Source organism: Dipteris shenzhenensis, chromosome 6, assembly GCF_047967505.1.
Source record: "Dipteris shenzhenensis isolate YYH24624 ecotype China chromosome 6, Dip_SZ_1.0, whole genome shotgun sequence".
NCBI lineage: Eukaryota > Viridiplantae > Streptophyta > Polypodiopsida > Gleicheniales > Dipteridaceae > Dipteris > Dipteris shenzhenensis.
In genome coordinates this window covers 27,081,124-27,101,201 of record NC_141601.1, presented here as the reverse complement: position 1 = coordinate 27,101,201, position 20,078 = coordinate 27,081,124, and the positions used below count along the sequence as shown (strand labels likewise).

General features: G+C 46.6%; 1 protein-coding gene across 3 annotated transcripts in view; it reads right to left on the bottom strand.

Moving 5' to 3' along the window:
* Window positions 1-7,944: 7,944 nt before the first annotated feature.
* The window catches only part of LOC147900989 (DNA binding protein), a 118,999-nt gene continuing 106,865 nt past the window's right edge, over window positions 7,945-20,078 (bottom strand). For all 3 annotated transcript variants that reach the window (XM_087376158.1, XM_087376160.1, XM_087376159.1), the window contains 2 exons: window positions 8,502-8,617; window positions 7,945-8,168 (listed from right to left, as the gene is read on the bottom strand). In XM_087376158.1, coding sequence (XP_087232284.1) covers window positions 8,065-8,168; window positions 8,502-8,617 — 220 coding nt within the window. In that variant the 3' untranslated portion in view covers window positions 7,945-8,064. The remainder of the gene's footprint in view (window positions 8,169-8,501; window positions 8,618-20,078) is intronic.

Genomic DNA, 20,078 nt, shown 5'->3' with positions numbered 1-20,078 from the left:
CGAGTTTGGGAGCAAATCTCTGTAGGTAGCACAGCCGGAAAGTGCAAGAGTGCACTGTCTCAGATTGGGATGCCCTTCGCGGTGTGGCAAGAGGGTAGTATATGCTGTGGGGGAGGGCAAAAACCTTGGTGACATTATTTTTTTGATTCAAGGCCATTTTGGGGCCCGTTTTGGTGGCAGAAGTTTTCTGCAGGGACTCAAAAAGGTACCCTGTTTTTGCTGTGTGACCATTGTTCCGCAGGTTGGTGAAAAGTTGTCACAGAAATTGCATCATATGCATGTGCGCAGAGATATTGGGAGTGACAGAATCATTTTTATTACCTGTTGATGCAAAATCGTCACTAGGAAGTGACTGTGTGGTCAAATACCACTTTCGTAAGTTTTGCAGATTTGCCCTTGTGAGGCAGAAGTTGTGTTTTTTGAAGTGACATAATATTTTTGTAGTGTTCTGTAATGGCGTCTGATGCTCTTTCACAGATAGTCACTGAAAAGCTTGACAAGAACAACTTCCAAGCATGGAAGTTTAGAATGACGAATTTCCTTAAGGAAAAAGGCTATTGGGAGTTCATTACTGGGGTGAACAAGAACTAGTTATTCCTAATGTTCCCAATCAATAGGAGTTGTAGGCATTTAAAGGATGGCATGAGAGAGCCAAAAAAGTTATGTACTAGTTGTTTATTAGTATTTTAGATTCTATGATTGTGCATATTCAGGATGCAAGCACGCCGAAGGAGGCATGGGATACTTTGACAAAAATGTACAGCACAAATATGCAAGCTAGGAAAATGCAGCTCAAGCAGGAGTTGCATAATGTGCAGAGAGAAAATATGAGCATCAATTGACAAAATATGAAGAGGGGAGAGGAGAAGAGTAGAGATGAGGAGAGAGGGCACAGCTAGAGAGCACACCACAAATGACTAACTGTACACTAGATTTAGTTGAAAAAATAGAATATATACAAACCCTTTTAGGGTTAGGGTTAGGGGATCTAACCCTTTCCTTTATAGCACTCTATAAGGTTAGTAATATGCACATATGATCACATGATGGTGCTATGCACACATGATCACATGATGTTGAGCGTGAACTCTCAACACCTTCCCTCAAGATCAACATCATGAAGTAGGCCTTCCCTCAAGATGATGATTCTGGGGAATCGAAGAAGGACTGAGCATTACATTCCATCACACCCCTTTAATGGGAATGTCCTTCCTCTGCGTCAAACCAAGAGCTAGTCAGTGTTTCTTGAGTAGCTCTTTACCGAGTGGTTTGGTAGAGATGTCTGCAACATCCTCTTGGCTATCACAATGCTGCAGTGTGATGTCACCAAGTAACACTCTTTCTCTAATGAAGTGCTCTCTGACATCAATGTGCTTTGTCCTAGAGTGATATACTGGATTTTGGCCCAATGCTTGAGCCGATTGATTATCACAGTATATTGTTGTTGGCTTTGACTCATCAAAGTAATCTGTTTTTGATAATAGTCTTCTATGCCATATAGCCTCACATGCACCTATAGTGAGTGCTCTATATTCTGCTTCAGTTGAAGACAAAGAAACAGTTGGCTGTTTGTTTGACAACCATGATATAGCACCTTGACCAAGGAAAAATACATATTCCTGTGTCAATCTCCTGGTCTCATGATCTCCGGCATAGTCACTGTCACAGTATCCATGCAACCGTGGATGACTTCCTCTGTATTTTATCCCAAACTGTCTTGTACCTCTGATGTATCTCAAGACTCTTTTGGCTGCAGTCCAGTGAGACTGTTTTGGATTTGCCATAAACTATGCTGGTGAGCTTACTGCATAACAAATATCTGGCCATGTGATTGTCAGATGTATAAGAGATCCGATGAGTTGCCTGTAGTATCTGTCATTGACTGTAGGATTTTCTGAATCTTTAGTAAGTTTCAAACTTTGTTCCATGGGAGTGGATGCAATCTTGCAATCTGCCATATGAAACTGCTTCAGGAGACTGTCAACATACTTGAGCTAACTCATGAATGTGCTATCTGAATCTCTCCAGAACTCAATTCCAAGACAATAGTGCATAAGTCCAAGATCTTTCATGTCGAACTCTGCAGATAAGTCTTGTTTCAATTTTTTGATGAAGCTATCCTTGCTGCCTATCACAATCAGGTCATCTACGTACAAAAGTGCAATAGTAATGTCTTCCCCTTGAACTTTGTTCTTGTGCACTCCCACATTTTGTGACATATATTAATATCATAAATATACCATTAGTAATTGTACATATATTTGTTGTCATTGGCTCTCCCAAGTCCAAGTGTTGAGGGTGTTGATTAATGATAGTCGTGTCATTGCTCATTGTAGCATAGGTGTTCACAAGTGTAGCATAGGTCGTTGGATTGTATTCTGGTGAGAGGTGTAGGATAAAGCATGGAAAAAGCAGATATCCTAAGGAGGGAGTACAAGCATAGGGAGTGCAAGGGTAGGGAGTGCAAGGGTAAGGGGGTGCAAGAGGAGGGAGTACAAGGGTAGGGAGTGCAAGGGTAGGGAGTGCAAGGGTAAGGGCATGCTAGAACACGATAGTGCAAGGAAGCCTGAAAGCAATGGAGATAAATAACATGAATGAAATACTGATCTTGAACTCTAAACCCCAAATAATGTGAGATTCATTCCATTGAGAGAGATTTAGACGTGTTGGTCTTTACACAATTTGTATGTACGTCTAGGGTGGGGCCTCTTTTGTAGGGGACCTCTTGGACAAGAGTCCCTTTACTTTTCGAGTGGACCTCTTGGGTCTCTACACGAAGTGAGGGAAACTCATGAGTACCCCCACAAAGTGGGGGAACCTCATGAGTCCCTCCACAAAGTGGGGAGCCTCTTGAATCCCTCCACTTTTTTGGGGACCTCTTGGGTCTCTAGACAAAGTGGGGGAGCCTCATCAATCCCTCCACAAAGTGGGGGAACCTCATGAGACCCTCCACAAAGTGGGATAACTTCTTGAGTCCCTCCAAAAAATGGGGTACCTCAAAAAGTGTAGGTTTTTAGTATTTCTCTCTCTAATGTTAGTCTTCTCTCTCTAGATCCTGATTTTGCAAGTATGAGTGGATCTTTTCTAGAGAGGATTTTGGATATCCTTGTTCTTTAAGATTCATCATAATATCTTTCAGGATCAAGATATGACAAGAAGAGCTTTGCTACCGCTACTCTACACATACAATGATCTCATCTTCATTTTAGGCTCAAGATAGTACAAGCAGAGCTTTGCCGCTACTCTACACACACAAGGATCTTCATTGCTCTAGATTGCACTATTTGCCCTTGTTGCCATAGGGTTAACAACTCCCTCGGATCAATTGGATTACCCCTTGTGGGGTTATGGTTGACTATGTAGATGATGTTGTGCTGTGGTAGTTTTTGCCCAATGAGTATGGTAAAGACGGCATCAGCGGAGGTGAAAGATGGATTGAGCTTGTTGTCAATTGTTTCCTTGTTGTAATCCATGAGCACCATAGATTGTTTGCTTAGTTTTTGAGAAGCCAATATCAACCATTCCTTCAAACAAACACACATGTTTCCCTTGAAGAGATATGGCTCTTTGAAACAGGCGACTGGTTGTTTGAGCATCTATCTGTGCATTCGGCTTGAAACTGAGCGTGGGTAGATGGTCATCAATGGTGAGGGACACTTGTAGGATTACTAGTAAATCTTCAGTGTATTTTATGCTCTCCTTGAGCATTTTATCATAATTACCTCAAATCTGTGATGCATGTTTGTTCAAGGCTCTGATGAGTGTTTCTTGGGTTGTCCATTTGATCTTGGAGTATCTATTTATTAGGGGCCAATTGCCATCTTCCTTGTCTAGATCATGCTGATTGTTGGCATCCTACCAGTAGTGATGGGATACTGCATCAAATGTGGGATGCATTTGAAAGGGGGATGGAGCTTGTAAATAATCAAGGAGGTACTTTTCTTTGAGCATTTTTTGTCTCTGCAGTGGAGGTTGTGGCTCCAATTTGTTGCTTATGTCTGGAGTGATTTGTGCTTGGCAATTGTGCATGGAAACTCTGGAGAGATCCCATTCTCCTCTTGACTACATGTCTAGGTATTCCCTCCAGAAGGAACCTATGGGATTACTAGGCATGGAAATCCTATCCGTATCCTTATTCAACTCCCACGTGGGTGTTCAATTTGGATTATCCGATTCATGAAGCTCATTTTTGGAATCATTGATGGTGCTTTCCATTGGAAATTCAATTGAGATCTGAGGAATATGTGGTCTTGGGGGAGAGGAAGAGGTTATGGGGAACAAACATGAAGTGGAAGAAAGTAGTGAATTAGAGAAGGAGGAAGCATGGATGTTGGTGTAAAGTGGAGGGAAGAGCAAGGAAAATGGATTTAGCAACTTAACAATCCTTAAGGGAAGGCCTTTCAAGCGGTCGGGAAAAGTTAGGTGTTATAGGATGGTAGGAGTTTGTCTCTTGGCTTAGGAGGTAGTGTTGATGGACATGGGCGAAGAGGCATGGCAAGGAATATGGGTTAGCATGAATTCCAAGAAAGGTATGGAGGATGTTACTAGAGTTAGGGAATGATGTGAGAAGACCAAAAAAGAGAGTGGTAAGATAGGGGAGATTATAAGACCACATATTCCTCGGGCAGTCTTTGTCACTTTTGGGAGGCATTGTCAATTTCAATGTAGGATTTGGCTTGGAATTATACCCTAGGGAGGTTGATGGTGATTATTACAATAAGGGTAGGAGTTCGGCTACTACCTAAAGAGGAGGACTATCAAGCATTCATATAGAAGTATTGCATCAGGTTTTAGCCATATGAGATTTGCATGCATTGAGAGATAAAACACATTTTTGTCTTCATCCATTTTTTAGCAAAGATCCCAAAGAGTCTTTGTGCTCACTGACCTGGTCCAATCAGGACCAGATACTGCATGTAGCATCTTGAGTTGCAATTGTTTCCATTGAATGTATTCTCTTCCTTTGAGGTGAACCTCTTGCTTGAGGACTGCAACACAAAATCTTGGTATAATGCAATGGTGTCCTGTAGTAATAGATCTTGTGCTGACTCCTCTGCATCATCATTGGTTTGACGTAGGAGTTGAAGTTCCAATTTTGAAATTGTTTCTTTTTGATTTTATAGCTCTCTTTGCACTTTTTTTAATACTTACCCAGTGTTGAGGTGTAGGCAAGCTTTAAATTGTTGAGCTGCTTTTGGCTGTCTTGGCAATTGAACATTTAGACGCGGAGTCTAGTTCTCCTTTGGCATTAATAATTGTCTCCCTTGATGCTATGCATTCCTTCTTTAGTGCTTGAATTTGTTGTTTACCATCTTTGAGGCATTTTTGCAACTCATTGTTTATGACTATTGTGGCATGGATCTAATTATCTTTAAGCAGCATGCTTTCATTTAAGTCCACCATTTCTTTTCTGTAGATCATCATAAGAGACTTGCATTTGGGAGAGAGAGAGCTCAACCTCTTCCTTTCTGCTCAAGGCATCAGATAGTTCTAGGTGTTTTTCTTGTAGGAAAGTTGTAGCTTGCAAAGCATCCTTCCTACATTCTATTAGAGCATTTTGGACAAGGAGCTATTGTTGCATTTGCTCTACCATGATTTCCTTGAGCTTATGAATCTCAATCTCTGCATTTTGCAACTTAGTTAATGGGATCACATGTCTTTTCTTTCTCATTGCTCATCTAATGCCATGCTAGCAACAAACCATTGTTGTAATTACTGGCTCTATCATGATGTATGATTTGGAATGTGGTATTGCCTTGCTTGTATTGATCGTATAGTTGGCTCCCATACACCCATGTGGTACATTTATCTTTTTCTAGAAGGTCAACCTAGGGGTGGGAGCGGGTCGACAAAAAATCGCCTTCGTGCTGCTATATCCAATTCGACTGCCATAGCATGAGCTCCAAAATGGGCTCAGATAAAAGCTTTAGATGGAGACCATGGTGTGCGTAATGGTTCTTGATCATCTGCATCCTCATACTCGAAACTTCTAACCAAACTGGTCAAAGTATTTGCTCCCAATTTTCCATCACCTAGAACCCAATCTGGATCTTCCGAATCTTTAGTGCCTTCATTCACCAACTGCTCCAACAAGGGAACCTCTAGGCCTCCATGTGGAAATGGTGACCTCTCAATTGCCACTTGTTTATGAAGAAGACTGCGCCCTTGCCTAGGATTGTGTGAAATAGAGTCGACCCACATGTCGAGGAGATACATAAACTTCCTCCACATCTGACATTCACCACCCAAGAATCCATGAAACTCATGGAAACTCGTCAACTTGCTACACCCAACGGGCGCAATAACCATCAATGACTTCTTGTGAACCCAAACCAATTATCAATGCGATTCACGTAATTGCTACTGCAAATCACATATTGTGACTTGATATTGATTTAAATCAGTGATGCATGTAGTGCAATTACTTGATTATTCTCACAATGAAATTCAGACTTGAAGAAGAAAGACAACAGAGATATTCGACAATTCTCACCACAAGATACTTCTATTCATTAACAACGTTGCTCATAACAAAGCATCAAAGATAACCACAAAGGTTCTGCCACAAAGGCTCACACAAACAACTGACCTGATCAATCCTAATAGACCTCTACACACCGACTGTAGATTCCGCCTCTTCAGTACATAGCCTTGCTGACCCTGGCTATGCCAAGAAGCCAAGAGCCAAGAGCCAGACGTCCCTGCAGACATCATGGAGAGCAAACGACTCTCATCACCCTCCTGAAGACCACCGAAGTGAAGGCGACCGCCCTGGATGGTACTAAAGGCAATCACCTTCTACGTAGGTGATTGCATGCAAGAGGTCCACGTGGACTCTCAAGCCCTAACTACTCACTAACCCCATGAGGATGAAGCCCAATTATCCTAACATCTACCTGGCATGTTTGCACCCTGTTTGGCACGAGCATGTAAGAAATAAGAAATTTAGAAACTAAACATACATAAGTTGCATACCAACTGATGTGAAAGGCAATCTTCTACTAGATATAGGTTGGGTTTAGCTTGAAATAGCTTGCTTTGTTTGAAGCAACTTTTAGGGCTAGCTAGGAGTAATCTAGCTAGTTTGGTTAATCCCATGAACACACATGCGCTACCCCCCCCTGCCTGCATGCTTGCACCCCCCCAGCCTACTTTCCCCCCTCTTCAAAAAAAATAAATAAATAAAAATAAACTTTGGGTCCCTACCCTTACACTTTAGTTAACTTCTAGGTAGACTAAATAACGCTCTGCTTAAGAAATTCTGGAGGACATATTCATTACTCTCTTTTTTTGTCTGAAAAGACATATCCACTACTCTCACCATAGTTCTAATGGCTTCAAGTCCTTTCTCCTATAATCTTGTATTTCTACCTATAATCTACTACGCTCACCATAGTTCTAAATGGCTTCAAGTCCTATCTCCTATACTCTTGTATTTCTCCCTACACTCCAAGGCTCACCCACAAAGCACATTGGAGGTGTTGGTGACACATCCAGGACATGGAAAGTCCCACAAACACAGATAGGGGAGCAACCGTTCTGCATGCTTGGTCATGTAATCAGGTACATGATCAGATGAAGGGTGACCCGGTACTCATCTGGGTGTGTCCCAGCAATTTTCAAGATATGGAATAAGCACCACATGTAGCAGATTGACCTATCTGTCTGCCTTAAACATCTGTGAACAACCCAACTCATTTAAGCCAGAGTAATTGGTACATTTAATAACACGTTTTATGTCCATTATCTGCATAGAAATTTAATTTTTGTTTCCTCAAGAGGTAAATTCATCCTACACCTGAGAACGTTGCTTTGTGAAGCTCGCTTACATAAAGTAAATGCATACCTGTTGCAAAGCCTCTATGTTGGTGACATATTACACTAGGACACAAATAGCTGGAAAAACAGATCTTATAACAATCCAGTATAATGCTGTGACAAATAACCATTTTGGCTTTGCTGTGCTTGGCATTACAAGAAGAATATGCTATAATATTTCGATTGTTAGAAAAACATTTTGGCCTTGTGGCGCTTGCCATTAGAAGGAGCATATATTATAATCTCTTAATTGTTATCTTGTTTTCTGTACAATACAACACGATTATCAATCCCCGCTACGGCAAGCATGCAAGGAGATAAGTAGGCAGCAATAGAAGTAATATGCACACCTGAAACAATAATCAATAACATCGGAGTCAGCAAACTTGAGGAATGGTGTTGACACTGAAGTTTTAAAAAGCACGAAACATGCATGTACGACGAGCATCATGTTGGCAGCGTTCTCATAAATGTTTTGAGCGTTATGCATGCCATTTTGCATACACTCTCTTTTCTTTGCAGCTTTTTTAAAGGATGTAAAGGCAAACATTGCAAACATTCTCTTTACATGCCCATTGTGCATGCATTTTACAACCTTCTTACAAGATCCAAAGACAAAACAGAGACAATTGTAAGACAGCTAAAAGAAATGGCACCAGCTAAATCATCAATAATAGACACACCTTTAAGTTCATTGAGTCTAACTTTGATCGATCCAGTTATAACATCCCAAAGATAGACAGATCCCTCTTCCGTCCCTGCAACTCCCAAATTGTCCATTATTTTTACAGTGGAAACCCTGCAATAACAAAGACTTGCAATGAATATAGACTGCAATACACAACAGACCATACTGACACCAGACTTGACCCAAATCAATGTATGCATGCCTAATTCAAGACTCGCACAATTGACCTGAAGAGCATATTTGACTTGATGGCATAAAAAGGCTCCTGAAAAAGAACAGGTGCTCTAAACAAGCTGCGACGCTACTCGTATAATCAGATCTTGGTATAGTAGCAAGTTATCTTTAGATTCAAAGATAGATCTCCAGTAACTTTATGCTTTTGCTGCATATTAGGACAAGCACACTCACAAACAGTGCCTTCAATAAGAAGTCATTTAAATTCATTTCCAGAATTAGACTGTCTGACATTTTTTGTGACAACGAAAATTCTAGATATATGTCTTCCTAAGGCATTGAGCAATGAAGTATTAAGGATTGCAGGATTTAGATCAGAAAAGATAGTGAGTTATTTTAATAAATCCACACAAAAAAATATCCACGCATATAACATTTTGACCAGTTCTAATAGTGTAATATAATCACACTAACACCCATGGTTCTTCATGACGTCAATGTGAGACCCTAACAAGCCCTAACTAGCAAAGGGTAACTGGGGATAAAAAAGCTCCTGGGTGAGGTATCCACACTAACCCACTACAAACATCTTACAAATCCCCCCTCTAGTGATAGTGTGAACATGTACAAGTTTATATATCAATCACCAAATGGAAGTAAGCCTAAAGCTTTGCGGAAGGCTTCAAACATTTCTCAGGGTAAAGCAGTAAGCCTGAAGTTTGCGGAAGGCTTCAAACATTTCTCTGGTAAAGGCTTGGTGAAAAGATCTACAACATTCGATGAGTAGCGAAATAGATCAAGCTGATCGCTCTTGCATGCAATCTCTCTCTCTCTCTCTCTCTTGTTACATATGAGATGGTTTGTAGACGCCGCAGGATCTTGTTACATAGGGGACGTACTCGCCGCTTCATCTCCAGACGATCTAGGATGATGGCAGCATTTCGGAGGAGACTTACTCATGGAGATCTCGCCCCACCAGCCGCTCACCTCACCTTTGCCCAGATTTGTACTCTCATAGCAGGAGGCAGAGTCGATGGACAGGATTTCCAGTATTATTTTGGTTCTCAGACTCCGTAACACCTGGACTTGTATCTTTGCATTGGCATATTGTGCTCATCCCCCCATTTTGCACCCGGGGGCGGTTTCCTTGCATCTAGTTTACTCTGTATTTAGGCTCAGATTTGACATTATGTACTTCCACTTGCATTATATTGCGTAGCACTTAGATGATATTCGACGATGCCTCTTCTTTGGGGCACGTTGATTTTGTGCTATCTTGTATGCAGAGTTCTTGATGTCCCATGGGCCCATTTTGGCCTCTAGTGGACAATAATACACTTTCTTTCTTTCTTTCTTCTCTCTCTCTCTCTCTCTCTCTCTCTCTCTCTCTCATAATGTAGCTTATCTATAATAACTTTGGAATTGGTTATATGCACTCCCAAGAGACTCTCAGTGTATAGCTGATGTTTGGTGTTTACCCTTTTGGTGTGTGTGCTGTCTCACAGTCCCGCGAGGGTTTCTGAAGACCTCTCTCTCTCTCTCTCTCTCTCTCTCTCTCTCAGCCCGCACCCTCCCTCTCAGCCCGTAAGCCCTCTCCCCCTCCCAGCCCGTAAGCCCTCTCTCTCCCAGCCCGCACCCTCCCTCTCAGCCCGTAAGCCCTCTCTCTCCCTCTCTCTCTCTCTCTCTCTCAGCCCGCACCCTCCCTCTCAGCCCGTAAGCCCTCTCCCCCTCCCAGCCCGTAAGCCCTCTCTCTCCCAGCCCGCACCCTCCCTCTCAGCCTGTAAGCCCTCTCTGTCCCAGCCCGCACCCTCCCTCTCAGCCCGTAAGCCCTCTCCCCAGCCCGCCCGCACCCTCTCTCTCAGCACACCCTCCGTCTCCGTCTCAGCCCGCAAGCTTACTCCCTGCGCAAGCCTCACGAGACAAGCTTACTCCCTGCGCAAGCCTCTCCCTCGTGGAAGGGCCAGATCCTGGCTGTTGGAGGGGAAGGGGGTTTAAGGAAAGTCTTAAACTCCTACTCCTTGCTTATTCCTCCCCTCCCCTAGTCCCTACCCATCCTCTTCCTTCCTCTTCCTCCCCTTCCCTATTCCCTACCCAGCCTCTTCCCTCCTCTTCTTCCCCTCCCCTAGTCCCTACGCAGCTTCTTCCCACCTCTTCCCACCGACCCTCCCTTTCAGCCCCCTCCTCCCCTAGTGTAGGCTCTTCTTCGGTCCCTGACCCCCTACTTCCTCCTACCGGATCTCTCTCTTCAGGACCTCCATTTTCTGCACCCCTCCTTTACTCGCCTTCTTACCCTCTTACCCCCTCATCCTTGTACCCCCTCTCCCCTTCACCCTCCACAGCGGAAGCAGTCCTGGCAGATAATCTGCGCTTGAGAGATTTAGTTATGCAGTGCATGGAGACTTGCAGACTTCAGGGCGTTGCGATTCAGTCTCTCATAGCACAGATACACACACTGACTACTCAGCTATCGACAATTGAGAGTCATAGATCTGATCAGGACTCCCATATTCGCCAGCTTCATACCAGAGATATTGATCGGGACATCCAGTTATGGACACATGCTGAGCGCATAGTGCAGCTGGAGGCACGCATTCAAGAGCATGTTGTGGCATGCGATGATCGCCTCCAGCAGCTGCATGTAGCTCCTCCAGCTAGTGCAGCAGTTGAGGAGAGGTTGGCCACACTGCAGACAGAGGTACAGAAGACCTCAGAGTGGGTGGACGTTGTGCGTAGAGCCCCACAGGCCCAGCAGACCACAGTCTCTGAGACTATTGCCGAGAGTCAGCGGCGAGCTCAGAAGGCCCTCAACATCCGCATCCGCGGAGTTGAGCGATCAGATACGAGATCAGCCATGGATCAGGCGACAGATTTCATATCTGGGACACTCGGAGTTCAGGATCATGGCATAGTAGCTGCATATCGAGTGGGTCGGGATCCAGCACGGCACCAGCCACTTATCATCAGATTCAGAGATGTTGAGGCCTATCTCGCAGTATTACGGAGGAGATCCAGATTGAGGGACCATCCACAGATTCACATGGATGAGGACCTTACAGCTCTTCAGTGGGAGGAGCATAGACGTCTCATTGCACAGAGGGATGTTGCCCATCGTGAGGGCAAGTGGGCCGTGATCAGAGAGGGCAGACTTTTGATAGGAGCTATGCGATCTAGACCGGCCGGAGCCCACAGTTGACGACACGAGGCCTATGGGACACGTAGCCTGCCAGATAGCTTGAGTTTCGCAGTTTGGAACTGTAATGGTTCCCTCACAGCTCAGCCTGGCAACTTACAAGAGGCCTTTTTTGATCAGGACATCGTCTTCTTTACAGAGACCCATGAGAGCCCAGAGAGAGGCTTGCCACAGGTGACAGGGTATGCCTGGGAGTCTGTCTTTCGACAGCAGACTAGACGATCGAGAGGAGTCAGAGGACCTGGCGGTGTGGCGGTTCTTTATAGAGAGCATCTCAGATCGATACTCACAGTCGTGAGGAGAGACCATCGGGCCAGATATCTTTCGGTACGGATCAGGAGACCCCCCCTGAGAGACTTGTTTATTGCAATATGCTACTTTCCCTCGAGACAGTCTCGTTATGCCTCAGATGGACCAGGACAGTCACCTTTTGAGGATTTGTCAGCCGATGTATTGGAGTACTCACGCCGCGGAGAGGTCATCCTTTTAGGAGACTTCAACGCGAGGACATCAGACAGACAGGCAGAGATTTTGGACTTTGCTGAGGATCCAGTCTTAGTTCCAGCTGCCCCAGATGAGAGTTTTCCACGCTTATCTTCAAATAGAGGGGTAGAGGTGACAGATCAGGGACATCGCCTATTGGAGCTTCTCTCATCGCATGGCATGGTCATTTATAATGGACTTCGACAGTGGCCGCATTCATCCACAGCCACATGTTTTTCCTTCGCGGGTGGTGGTACGAGCGTCATTGATTACGTCTTGGGTCCCCCGACTTTAATCCCTTTTGTACATAACCTCACAGTCGACCCTTTTATGCCTTCAGCCGATCATGCACGTCTGTACTTTATTCTTACCCAAATTCCTCATGCCCCCCCTTCTAGACATCATGAGCGTCAGCCATACTATGAGGTTCATTTTGACCACCAGTTCGATGATATTTATAGCCAGCACCTGAGTAGTCTTCTCCGTCCGCACCTTCCCGATGCCCTACCCTCCACACAGGATCGGTGGGACCTTGTACATACCTCCATCATCTCGGCAGCCCACAAGTCCTTCCCCGTCACTTGCCACACATCCGGTCCTCCACCAGTCGGTCTTGTGCCTTGTAATGGATGGTATGATGAGGGGTGTAAAGAACTCCGCAGGAAGCTTCGCCTTGAGACACAGGAGAAGTCTCCCCTCCTCATTGAGACCAAGAAGAGTTACAAGCGTTTGGTGCGATGCAAAAAGCGCCAATTTCTAGCCCGGAATGAGGAGGAGCTGAGAAGTTTACTTTTCAGCTGTGATTCCAAGGAATTCTGGAAGAAATTCCTTCGCTTGAAATCTCAAACTCCTTTTACAGAACCACAGGTTTGGCTTGCCTATACTTCCACTTTATATGATATTCCAGACCAGCCACAGATCGACTTATCCCATGTGCCTAGACCCACCTCCTCTGCCTTATTCTCATCCAATAGTGTCCGAGCAGCAGCTCATCGTTTATAGACTGGGAGAGCTAAGGACCATGATGGATTGCAAGCGGAGTATGTAATCCATGGGATTGATGCCTTAGCTACAGTCCTCTCCCGTCTTTTTAACGAGTCCATTTGTACAGGTCTTCCACCTAGTTGGCTAGAAAATACTATAGTACCCATGCACAAGTCGGGGGATCCTTTGGAGGCGTTGAACTACAGGACCATTATGATTGGCCATGTCATGGCCAAGATTTATGCGACCATTCTAGAAGGACATATAAATGACCATGCCGAGGCGACAAGCATGAGAGCTAGAGGGCAGGCAGGATTTCGTGCAGAGCACTCGACTCTAGATCATATCTTCACACTCAGGGCTTTGATTGAGGAGGCGAAGTCACGTAAGCAACGGCTCTATTGTTGCTTCGTGGACTTCAGAAAGGCATTTGACACTGTGCCGCGTTTCAGACTCTTCCAGCGACTTCGTGACTTGGGATTCAGTGGGGAGATTCAATGGGCGATCATGGCCTTGTATGAGAGAGTCACAGGTAGAGTCAGGACACGGGCGGGGCTGTCGGGGGAAGTACGCAGTACGATAGGGGTGAAGCAGGGGTGTCCTTTGTCTCTGACACTCTTTGGTCTCTATATCGATGAGTTAGAGATGTACATACAGACGATGGGTGGTTCTTTACTGGCAAGATCCACGATACCGATTCTCCTCTATGCAGATGACGTGGTTCTTATTTCTTCCTCCCAGCAGGGTTTACAAGCACATCTCCATGCACTCCACAGCTTTTGTCAGGACAGAGGGTTGTCTGTAAACCTTGGGAAAACCAAAGTCATGGTCTTCAACACGTCATACCAGGTTTATAGGAGAGGCGAGTTCTCTTTCACATTTGATGGGCAGGAGGTGGAGCTAGTCAGGGAGTATACATATTTGGGTGCCACATTTAGAGGTCCAGTCTTCACCATGACGCATGCAGCACGAGATAGGATCAGTAGAGGGTATGCCGCCTTGGCTCTTCTCGAGAGGCAGTGTGCACAATCACATTTTCAGCATCCCGACACGAAGTCCTTACTTTTCGATACGCTGCTGAGACCTGCAGCCATGTATGCTAGCCCCTTTTGGGCAGGAGATCTCAGTGTTGCAGATTGGAGACGAGTAGAGAGGTTACAGATCATCATGTTCTCCAGATTGATCAGAGCGAAGCCCACGGTACCGCATCACCAGATTACGTTCGCAGAGTTCGGAGCTACACCCCTAGCGCTAGATGCAGCATTTCAGTCAGTTACATACTTGCATAGGATCAGGGCGCTCGGAGACTCAGCAGCAGGCAGAGCACGATTACCGTGGCTAGCACTAAGATCCTCGCAGATGTTAGCAGAGAGAGGTCATACTTTTTGTTGGTACCACACACTCTCCACATGGCTCACCTCGTTGGGCTTGGATATGGATAGGCTGCCACCATTTCGATATAGCATAGATGCCCCTCGCCTCCCTCTCACTCGACATGAGCTCAGCCAGGTTATCAGGGCAGATTTGTTGCAGCTACACACGTTTCGCACTTGGGTTCATCCCACGGAGCTTCCTACGAAGATGGCCACATATCGTGACCATTTTCTCAGGATTTCAGAGCATGGCTTCATCATATCCCCAGGATATATCGGCGTTCATATGTCGCACTCACTAAGGATTGCCTTGGGCCAGCTCAGGGTATCTTCCCACAGATTAGACGTTGAGGCCGGCATGTTACAGAAGCAGCAACAGCAGCAACATCAATGGCCGCCACGACCGATATGCTGCACTATAGTAGAAGAGGACTTGCATCTTCTTGAAAGGACAGCGCAGTGCCTGCACTTGCCGCACTCCCAGTCGCAGGTACACCGGTTTCAGCTCCACTATCTCATCTTCCACCCAGCACAGTGCCCGCACTTGCCGCACTCCCAGTCGCAGGTACACCGGTTTCAGCTCCATTATCTCATCTTCCGCCCATAGCTACTTTGTACCCGCAGTTTTTTTCACCCCTCCCCTCTCAGGTTCCTTCTTCTCCTACCCCTTCTCCACCCTTTTTGCTCCCCCTCTCACAGCCCTCTGTCACCTCTTCCCCCCCTTTGTTGCCTATTTTACCTACTTTGCCAGAGGCTCCCTCCTCCTCATCCTCTCTACAGACTTTACCCATCCCCTCCTCTCCATCCCCGGTACCCGCTTTCTCTCCGCCTTTCCAGCCTTCTCCTTCATCCCCGCTACCCACCTTACCGGTTTCCCCCCTTTCTCCCTTTCTTTCTCCTTCCATGCCTTGTGCTGTTTGTCCTTGCCGCCACATCCTACCAGAGCTTCAGCACTTTGAGACCCACCTCCGAGCTGCCCTTCAGATGCTTCACAGGAAGGACGAGACCATTGCTCTACTTACAGCTCAGGTTGCATCTCTTGCTGATCGAGTGACACAGCAGGATCGGGAGATCTTGTCTATTAGGACAGATCTTCAGGTCTTACAGGCGACTCATAGGACTCTTGCTGGAGAGATTCATGGACACACAGAGCGAGTGCAGCAGATCGAGACTCGCGTTCAGCACATAGACACATCTCCCACTACAGCAGTAGCAGCGGTTGAGGAGCGTTTGACCTCCCTTCAGACAGAGGTCCAGAGAGCCACAGAGTGAGTGGATGTCGTCCGCCGTCAGCCATCACAGCCTCAGAGATCGACTGTATCAGCTACATTGGCCGAGTCACAGCAGAGGGCCACAAAGGCCCTCAACATTCGCATTCGTGGTATCTTGCCCTCGGCGACAGAGTCCACGATGACACAGGCTGTGACCTTTGTCTCTCAGACACTGGGAGTACAGGATCATGGCATAGTAGGATCATATAGAGTCGGGAGGGATCGAACTAGAGAGCAGCCCCTCATTATCACATTCAGAGATGCCCAGGCACGTCTAGCTGCCCTCAGGAGGAGAGGGACACTCAGAGACCACCCACAGATTTCCATGGACGAGGATCTGACTCAGATACAGGTTGAGGAGCACAAGGCGCTCATGCCTCAGAGAGATGCAGCCCGAGCTCAGGGCAAGTGGGCAGTGATCAGGGATGGCAGACTCATCACAGGCACTTTGAGGCGTGCTCCCACAGTGCTTAGAGATGACAGACCAGCAGATATAGCCCCACCTCCACCTCCTGCTACGACCGCTTGATGGGACAGGGCCCATGGGACACACCACCCGTCAGATAGTCTACGCATCGCTGTATGGAACTGCAATGGTTCTTTTACAGCACAGCCAGGCAATCTACGGGGGGCATTCTTTGGGAGAGATATCATCTTTTTCACGGAGACACACGAGAGTCCAGAGAGACCTTTGCCACGAGTGACAGGGTATACATGGAGATCTGCCTTCAGGCAGCACACTCGAACATTTGGAGTGAGAGGATCTGGAGGAGTGGCCATTTTGTACAGAGAGCATCTTGATCGGATCATCACAGTGGAGAGAGCGGATTCACATGCCCGATTCTTGTGGGTACGCATCTGCCGCAGAGCCCCTCAGCGAGATCTTTTTATTGCAGTTTGCTACTTCCCCCCGGCGCAGTCGATCTATTCTTCCACTGGACCAAGCCAGTCCATATTTGAGGATCTCTCAGCGGACATTGCAGATTTTTCACATCACGGAGAAGTCATCCTTTTAGGAGACTTCAACGCGAGGACCTCAGACAGACAGGCCCTCACTTATGACTTCATGGAGGATCCGGTCATACTCCCAGCATTTCACGATGATAGCCTCTGTCGCACTTCATCAGACTGCACAGTACAGCCCACAGATCAGGGACGTCAGTTACTAGAGCTCCTCACCTCGCACAGTATGGTCATTTATAACGGCTTGTTCAGGTGGCCACAGTCTTCCATGCCTACATTCTCTTCTGCTTCTAGGCGTGGTACTAGCGTGATCGACTACATCATAGGTCGCCCGACTCTAGTCCCTTCCATCCATAGCCTTACTGTTAGCCCCTTCATGCCCTCTGCCGACCATGCACTCATCCACTTTACTTTGACTAATGTCTCCCATGACCCACCCCCCCCTCGTTATCATGACCGCCAACCCTATTACGAGGTTCATTTCGAACACCAGTTCGATGATGTATATAGCCAGAACCTCAGCCACCTACTCCGTCCTCATCTATTAGATGCTCTACCATCCACGCAGGACCGGTGGGAACTTGTACATACTTCACTCATTTCTGCCGCTCACATGTCGTTCCCTGCCACATGTCATTCGTCTAGTCCCCCACCGGTTGGTCTTGTTCCTTGCAACGGTTGGTATGACGAGGAGTGTAAGGAACTCCGCAGGAAACTTCACCTTGAGACCAAGGAGAAGTCTCCCCTCCTTGCCGAAACCAAGAGAGACTACAAGTGGTTGGTTAGGCGCAAGAAACGCCAATTTCTAGCCCGGAATGAGGAGGAGCTGAGAAGCTTGCTTTTCCACTGTGACTCCAAGGAATTCTGGAGAAAATTCCTCCGCTCGAAGTCTCAGAGCCCCCTCACAGATCCACGTGTCTGGTCTGCATACACTTCAGCTCTATACGATGTTCCAGATCAGCCAACCATCGATTTATCCCATTCCCCTAGGCCAGCTTCATCTAGTCTCTTCACACCAGAGAGTGTCCGTGCAGCAGTCCACCGATTGAAGAACGGGAGAGCTAAGGATCATGATGGATTGCAAGCGGAGTATGTAATCCATGGGATTGATGCCTTAGATTTTGTTCTCTCCCGTCTCTTCAATGAGTCTGTTTGTACAGGCCTACCACAGTCCTGGTTAGGCAATACCATAGTACCTATCCACAAGTCGGGGGACCCTATGGAGCCGTCGAATCACAGGACCATCATGATTGGCCACGTTATGGCCAAGATCTATGCATCACTTTTGGAAAGCTGTATAAATGACCATGCCGAGATGACAGGACTCAGAGCCAGAGGGCAGGCTGGATTTCGCAAGGATCATTCGACACTTGACCACATCCTCACACTCAGGGCACTCGTAGAGGAGGCGAAGTCACGAAGGCAACGGCTTTATTGTTGCTTCGTGGACTTCAGGAAAGCATTTGACACAGTTCCGCGATTCAGATTGTTTCAAAGGATTCGCCAGATGGGCTTCAGTGAAGAGATACAGTGGGCTATCATGGCTTTGTATGAGAGGGTCACTGGTCGGGTTCGGACACGTGAGGGGCTCTCAGAGGAGATATGCAGCACGATTGGGGTGAAGCAGGGTTGCCCGCTCTCTCCTACTCTCTTTGGATTATATATTGATGAGCTAGAGATGTTTATACAGATGACAGGCGGTGTGGGCTCTACTCTCTCAGGATCCTCCATTCCTATCCTCCTGTATGCGGACGATGTGGTTCTCATTTCCTCTACTGCTCAGGGCCTCCAGGCACATATTGAGGCACTCCACAGGTTTTGCCAGGACAGGGGGTTGACCGTAAACCTTGCCAAGACCAAGGTTATGGTTTTCAACACCTCTGATCGTATTTACAGCACGGATGAGTTTTGCTTCACATATGACGGACAGCCCATTGAGCTTGTTAGAGAGTACACTTATTTGGGGGCAGTTTTCACGGGACCGGTTTTCACCATGACATATGCAGCACGAGATAGGATTAGTAAAGGGTATGCTTCGTTGGCTCATCTTGAGCGTCAGTGTTTTCAGTCCCACTTTCAGCATCCCGATACGAAATCCTTGCTTTTTGATACATTGGTGAGACCAGCTGCGATGTATGCAGCTCCTTTCTGAGCAGGAGACCTCGGCGTTGCAGATTGGAGACGAGTAGAGAGGTTACAGATCATCATGTTCTCCGTCAGCCCCTGCTAGCCCTCCGTCAGCCTCCACTCCACCCTTGCTCGTCCTCTTTCGTAGCAGCAGCAGCATTTCGAGGAGCAGCTCGCCTTTCTTTTCACAACCCTAGGCTGGGCTGAACCCCTAGCCCAGCTTAGGGGTTAGCTTCAACAAAGGGGTTTTCTCAAATTGATGCAAGCCAATTTCCAGGTGGTTTTTGACACTTTGGAGTCTGCAGCCACAGTGCTTAAGGCTAACCCTCTGATGCTAGGCTCCAGGAGGATCTTCATCTCAAGTTTTCGTTTTGGTTTTGACCCTGTTGAGGAGGATAACACATTTTTTCCCTTTTCATCAAGTTTCCTAGCCTCCCTCAGATCTACCATCGACTCCTTTCTTCCATTCGTGTTGCCTATGGTCTGGTCGCAAAGATCCCCTCCTTCTCGGCATGCCCTCTTCAGCAGCAAAGGTAGTCAAGTCTGATGGGGTGCCTAGAGTTAGGGTCTTAGTCGATGACCCTAACATCACGGATGACGATATCATGCTTTAGCATCCAAATGGTTCCTTCTTTCGCCAAGATCATAGGAAAACAAGACCAATGAAAAATATGCAGAGCCCTTGGGCACTTCGCCAAAGATTGCCCAAGGAAAAAGAAATGACCCAAAAGGTCTTCTGGTGTAGCTCTTCCTCGTACCACTCCTTCGGCACCGACTACACATTCTACACCTTCGACATGTGCCACTAGACCTTCGACAGCGCGTCCAAGATCTTTGGCACCAGCCACTCGTCTAGGACCTTCAATATGGGTACCAGTGAGGATTGTTTCTCCTACTTCACCTCAGAAGAACGCCCCTCGTGCCACGGACCTTTCTTCTTATGCAGGCAGGGGACATTGATGCCATAGTTTCAGGTGCTAATGTAGTTGCTCCCATCCCCTCAATTG